The sequence below is a fragment of the Cystoisospora suis genome (assembly GCF_002600585.1).
Source record: "Cystoisospora suis strain Wien I chromosome Unknown contig_3084, whole genome shotgun sequence".
In the NCBI taxonomy this organism is placed as follows: domain Eukaryota; phylum Apicomplexa; class Conoidasida; order Eucoccidiorida; family Sarcocystidae; genus Cystoisospora; species Cystoisospora suis.
In genome coordinates, this window is record NW_027155879.1 from 1 (window position 1) to 6,829 (window position 6,829).

General features: G+C 52.6%; 1 protein-coding gene across 1 annotated transcript; it reads left to right on the forward strand.

Annotated features, from left to right (window-relative positions):
• The first annotated feature begins 2,833 nt into the window (after positions 1 to 2,833).
• CSUI_006173 (uncharacterized protein) lies at positions 2,834 to 6,320 on the forward strand. Its single transcript, XM_068066337.1, has 4 exons — positions 2,834 to 4,354; positions 5,046 to 5,202; positions 5,510 to 5,692; positions 6,196 to 6,320. Exons 1-4 carry the CDS (start codon positions 4,217 to 4,219, stop codon positions 6,300 to 6,302), a joined length of 585 nt encoding a protein of 194 aa, XP_067921685.1. The 5' UTR covers positions 2,834 to 4,216; the 3' UTR covers positions 6,303 to 6,320.
• The last annotated feature ends 509 nt before the right edge of the window (positions 6,321 to 6,829 follow it).

The window sequence follows — 6,829 nt, forward strand, 5'->3', positions numbered from 1 at the left end:
GCTACCTCTGTGCAGTGTTGCCTTGGGCGGAAAGCTTGCTAGAGTCGCCTTCCCGAGCGCCCGGTTTATCACACTCATACTTCCCGTTGCGTTCGTATCGCTCTCTTCTCCGACTCGTCGTACCCTTGAAACTTCTCTTCCAACTTTAGGCTGCACTAGCAGTCACCTTCGCTTGCTTCAGCTTTCCTATTCGCAGTAGTCGTTGCTCTCTCTTCCTTGTACTCCTGCACCAGCCCCTGTTAGTCCATTCGTAGACTCAGTTTCATCAGAGGCTTTGCCTCTGACAAAAGTACAAACAAGCGTGTGGTGAACTCCGGCCACAGGGCCTGTGAAACCGAGTGTTCTTTCGGGGGTCGGTCGCCACCCGTCCCTGAGAAGAGGGACTTTGCAATGCAGCCCACCCGAGAGAATAGGCGACTTGTCGTGTCGCTAGAAAAGTCGTTGCGGACATAACGAGTGCCGCGAAGGTTATTTTTCGTGTGAGGAGTCCTAGTGGACCCTAAAGAAGCCCTTCGGGGCTGATTCGTTGAGAAAGGGCAGCAACTTTGGCATTTTCAAACAGTTTTGCCTTGGCGTGGGCGCTAGTCGCCCTCCGGAGTGCAGGAGTGAGCTTAGACACGCCCCGCCACTGAAAGCCTGTGGGTCTGAGTGGCTGGTTAGAAGATGAGTCCTAGGGGACCCTAATCATTTGGATCATCTCGCTCGATACCTTGCGGATCATTGGAGAAAGAGTTGGCAACGGAGACGGGAGCGACGCAGAGTGTCCGGAGTGGATCGCCGACGCAGAGGCAAGCAGGCCTCAGTGTGTGTGTTCAGTGACAGTGTGTCGAACAGTTTGTTGGAGAAAGAGTAACTATGGCTTCTAGGGAAGCCTAAAGGAGCGTTTGGGGAGCAGTCAACCTTCATCAGGGCGTCTGTGTGCGGCTCTCCGCGCTTGTCGTGAAAGAGGGTGTTACGAAATGTCACTGATCGGAGAGTGATCGTGCCAACGAGCCATTGGCTAAGGCTCATGCGAACGAAAACGAGAGGTGGTTGTCGCCTCTCGTGGATCTAGGGTGAGTAACCCACAGGGATGATGTACATATTGAAGAGGCCGTGAATCGTTGTAGTGAAAGAGGAGGACTTTGATGGCTTCTAGGGAAGCCTAACATCATTGTTGGTAGATAGTCGCAGTGGTGAAGTTGCAGTTGGGAGGATTTCAAGTGCGCACACGGTTCCGGACCCCCGTGTGAATGAAGAGCAATAGATTGGCCGATGAGTGGGATTGACTCGGTTAAGCGTTCGAATGAAGCATAGATGTCACAATGAAGGGGAAGCCATAACGGTTGTCAACGTACGTCCGAAGTGCTCGTGTCTGTCAAGGGTTATTGGCATAGGGGCTCCTAGTGGGGCCTAACGCGGTTAACGAGAGCTGTAGCGATAAAGTGCCCCGTTTTAGTGAATGAGCTACGTGTAATCGCGAGGCCAGTCCTCTCATGAGGTGTCGAGGCGAGAGAAAGCGTAGTGTTGCTGGAAGTATGCCTTCTAGGGAATGCTAATGCAAGCTGGGGAGAGATTCCTGCATAATCTTCCAGCTGTACATTCATGACATTCACCAATGTCCTTTACTACTCCCTATCGCGTTTCTCTAGTAGGCACTAAGTAGCTTTCTTCTTCTTTGCTAATTGTAGACCGTTTACTTTTGTTTACTGAGTCTACCACCTTGTTCACATTACTTCTCACTCATTCCTCGGTAGTCACCTCTGTAGCACATCTTGCATGCACACTTCACATAGTCACGCTCCACTTTGAACACTTGTCTCTCATTATTACACAACCTCCTTCCTTTCTTGAGTCTTCTTGTCTCTTGTACTTGTCTCTGCCTTCACCGACTCCTTGTGCACTTGACTCTTCTCCAACCTTAGGCTGCACTAGCAGTCACGTTAGGTTCTCTCGAGTCTTCACTTGTAGTACTTGCTTCCGCTTCTCCTTTACACACCTGCTGTTCGCACCACTTCGTCCACTATTGTGCTTTGCTCTACTAGAGGCTTCGCCTCTGACAAGTTCATGGAAAGTCATTTGTAGCATGACGCGAAGGACTCCTGACCACTCCCTGTCCGCACTTTCAGACTAAAGTGAGCGCTCGCGGGCAGGTACGGGAAATCCGGACACGGCCAGACAGTTGAGAAACTTTAGAAGCTACAGATTCTAACGAAATCAGGCCGACTAAGGAGTCGGGTTCGAAGGCTACGGAGAAACAGGCTGTGTATTTCTATTTGTTTTTGCTCCATGCTGCTAGCCCCTTCCATTTTTTGGGTTCTTCCCTCGCTTGTGCGGGCTTTGACCGTCACTCGGGCTGCTTGGGGCCTCTTGCAGGCGCGGTGGTCTGGGCAGAGCCTCTTGCCGTCGGTCGGAAGGGCCAAAGACCAGTTTCTCAGGTGATGGTGTGGACGAGCCGAGCTAGCAGAGGTGTTCTTTACCCATGTGTACTCTCGCTCCTCCACGGCGGTCGCCCCCCTACTGGCACTCCACGACGGGGGAAGTCACGCTGTTCTTCGGCGACGGCTCCCTCTCCTACTTGGGACTGTCGCAGGCGCAGCAGTTCCGTGCCGCTCACTGTTTTCCGTGGCCGCCCAGCTGGACCGCAGGCTGCACTGATTGCCTGACGTAGCAACTTGCACCAAGAGGCAGTAGCAGCGTTCGTAGGACTGACTCGGCCCTGGCGTGGTGGACGCGTGCACTGTCTTACACAGCCTGCCCCTTCGCCCCACTAGAGATGGGCTGAGCTCACGGTCTGAATCGCTCGAGGGAGCGCTGGCTGCGGTCTCCTCTGTTTCCCAACCGCATGAATTTTCAGGGGGCAGCATGCGCGGACCACTGTCCGGGTTGCTTTGTTGCTGCCGCACGTAGGCAAGTTTGCGGAGGAGAAGCAGTTATCCGGCTATCGTCCGACAAATCCTTATGCGTTCTCGTCAGTTCAGTATTGCGTTTTGCCCGCTTTGTGGCTTTTTCCTGTGTACGTGTCGAGTACTCCCAAACCTATCACCTCCTGCCGTCCTCGAGTAGCCACTTCACACGAGCGAGACGTCTTGCCGACCGGCCAGCTGCAGCTTCCCGGGCTCGTGGGAGTTTACTTCCTGTGAAGGTTTTTTTTGATTTTTCGTTTCTTGTGTGTCAGCCCCACGTCGTAGCTCGTCTTAGTGTACAGCTTACGGAGCGCCGGGCCAATGTGCTTCTGCATCCCCCTTTCACTTGTAGACTGTCAGCCCTTGTCCATCCTCATCTTGTCAGCAACCCTGAGTTTTTCCTCGTCCAGTCATGGCCCGGGGAGCATTCTGGATGCGCCTAGCTTCCCCTCGTCGTAGGTGTCTCTGCTGCGTGTTCTTGACTTTCCACGCGCTTTACGTCACTTCGCTGTAACTCGGATGCGGCTACTTTTTCCTTCCGGCGGTGGAACCTCTTTCAAAATAGCGCTGTGCTGCTGGTTGACGAGTCGCGTTACTGTGGGACAGTATTGTGGTCCCAGGGGTCGTGGTGAGCAAGCGTGGGCAGGCAATTTCATTGGCGGTCACTGCGTCATCGGGTCTCCTGACCTCGAGTTTCGTATACTTACGGACCAAACAAAAAGGCCGAAGCAGCAGCCGCTGGCTTTGGCTTCGTCTGCTGCCTTGACTGCTCTGTCCTGGTAGCTTTTCCTATAGTGAGTTTTTTCTTTCCTTGCGTGAAATGTTTCAGCAGGCGGCAGTTATTTACTCGGTTGAATACCCGCTGTCCAAAGCTGTTTCGGGGGAGCCTGTCCGCGTAACTCATGTATGTTCGTCTCTCCGTGCTTGGGCTTCCACCATCCTTTTTTTTACTCTGACACTTGCTATTTCTACGTGACCGGCGATATCGCATGCCGTGTCGGACTGGCTGCTCCCCGGCTGAGCCTGCGTTACGTTGTCGAGGGATCTTATTTCTCACCTTTTTTTCGTCATACCCAGAAAGGATCACTGCAAGGATTCATCCAGAAAAGTGAACAGATTTTGTTGTGCCCCTTGCTGTGGGCGTAGGTGGAGGTGCTTCCTATTTTGAGGAACGCCGGCTCTCAACAAGGTTTTCGCCGCTTTCTTCAGTGGTACTACCCCTGTGCATCCCGTAGCGAGGACAGTAGCTGGTGTTTTTGGCGTCGGAGGGACGACGCTTCTTCGGTAAACGGGCGTGTAGTTTGCGGATTTGACAGGGGAATACGGGGAAAATGTGGAACTGCCGAGTGTGCAGCAGCACTCCGTTCGCTTCGCTTTTTGGCTTCGGCTCCAGCGGCGACGACGACAAAAAGAAAAAGAAGAAAAGAGGTGGTTCCTCTGGTACAGATGCCAGCTTTTCCACGTCCGAGGTCAGATCATATTCAGAGCGGACAGAGAGCATTACCGCAGTCTCTCGCGACCTATTGATGCCGTATACTGTGTGACGTCCTGTCTCGTGATGTGACTAAGATTCTTTGACGGAAGCGTTCTCACGTTTCCGAATAAAGCAGCTGTCCCCCCATGAGGGGAGACATCTGGCACCAGGCCACTGGGGGTCAGAGCCAGCAAGCCCTCGACCTCGCGGTCAGTTTGGACGGGCTATGCGTTTGCACGGGCTATGCGGAAGGAGACGCCGAGAGAGTGTTGCGTGTGGCGTCGAGACCCGCGGGGGGAAGTGCATCGCACCGTGTCTTTGGAAGTCGCGCTTTATTTCTTGAGAATATCGTTTGGCTGTGCGCAAGTGTATTGAAGCAAGCTCACGCTTGCGGACACTGGGCATGTGTTTGGGTGTGGAGATGCGTCAATAGTTGAGAGACCCAGCATTGTGCGTTCTAGGTGTTCCACACAGTGCAGGCCTCTTCGCTGGGCCTGGCCTTCGCTCATTTAGAACTGATTCCTCCGTCCAACGTACGTCTATATCATTCAGAACACGTGTAGTTCTGTGTTAGAACTATGATTCAAACTTACCCGATCTGTAGGACGGGCAGATGATGGGATCTTTCCCCAGTTTGTGCGCCAGTGCGCTTCAGTTTCCGTGTCTCGTGCTTTCATGTTTCGCAGGGCGACAGTGTCTACACAGATCGCTACGCCAGCCAGGAGACGTTTGAGCCGAGAAGCCCGGAAGAAATAGCGACCCTGTGCCGGGCTTGGGAGTATTATGTTCATCCGAGAGCAAAGGAGTTCTGGCAGACTTCTGAGGCACGCATGGAGATACTAAGTACGCAGTCCCGCCGTCCGGGTGTACAGGACGTGCGCAAGTGTCTCCATTCATTGTAACTTTTGTCCCGACTTCGAGCTTTTCTTGTGTCATGTCAGAGGATGTCTTCCGACACATAAAAGCAATCTACGCAGGTTGGCGGGAAGAACAGGGGTTTGCGATCGTGTGATACCAAATGGAGTACTTATGGTGAACAGTCCAGGGAGGTACGCTGCGTACAGTCATCTGCACATGCTCGTTGCGTTCGTACGTTCAGGTGCGTGTATCTTGATGTGTTCGTTCTGGATGCTTTTTTCTATCCTTACAGAGAAGATCGCGACGGGTGTTCATCGCGACTATGACCCCGTCTTAGGCGACGATCGCCAGTGTGTGATCTGGTATGGAGATCTTAGCGAAGACGACCATTTACCGGTCATTCGCATGGTTAAGCCCGGAGAATCTCAAGAGTCTCAGACATACGTAAATCGTACGCTCGTCTTCCTCTATGCAGGTAAAAACTTTGTTGTGTCTCTCTCTCGCGACTTCACGTGCGATACATACTGTTGTACGTTGTAGCGTAGCTGAAGTCGTTTTCGACTCTTCAAGAGACCCTCAGCCTGCTGTGCTGACAGGCGCATCCATGAATCTTCTCCTTGGCTACGAAGACCTGCTTAACGTAGAGAAAGTTCCGTCTGCTTTCGCACGACTATCTGTGCATCTGATGGATGAGCTGGGTGTTACTCGTTAGCTGGGTGCGTCCTGCTTCCGCTACTGCACAGTGTCTCAGTATCGCATGCAGCTTAGAGCAGTAAGCACTCTTTCGTCAGCATTCCTAGAGCGATTATCATGTCGACACGTCATACCTTGGCCTCACTGTGGAGTTGGGCGAACATCGTCCTTCGTACCCCGTCCTCGGACCGGAAAGAGCTTTCTCCACGTCTCTATTTGCCCGCACCTGGTTCCTGAACTCTGGCAGAGCGAGGCGTCTTCTCGGCATTGTGGGCGTGCGCTCAGACGAGGAGAGCTTCAACGAATTACAAGAGAAGCCAAAAAAGGCCTTCACCATGGCCTGCGGGAATCCAATGTGTGTGAATCTGACGCATATTGCGCTGGATGAGTGAACGTCATCGGCATGTTCGAGTTACAGGTCCTAAAGGGAGAATTGTCATTGTAATCTTTCGAATGAACACTCGCCTCCATCCTTGTCCTCTTGCAGAAAATCTGAGGCTGAACTCATCAGTGTGGCTCCGTACTTTTACTTTCGCCTGAAAGGTCACTGTCTCAGTTGCCTTGTTAAGCCAGACAATCTTGTATGATGGCAGTGTGCGTCGAAGGGGCATGAATGTTTCTTTTGTGGAAAGAATTGCGCAGGTGCAGTTGTTGCAGTCAAGCTGCACCGATGATCGCTACGGTGCACGTAGAGGCACACGTATGTACGGACACATTCTTATCTGCCTGTGTGTCAGTCATTGGGTCTTCTCTGGGACTACCGTTTTTTTAGGAAAGCACGGTAGGGGAATAGGGGTTGTTTTGCTCTGCTACGACGAAAGCTTCGATGGTGCATCATGTTCACATGGATTCTGGACAGCGTGCCAACAACTCTGAGGTCTGTTCCAATCAACGTGTCTTCAGCCGCTTTTTTTGTCAA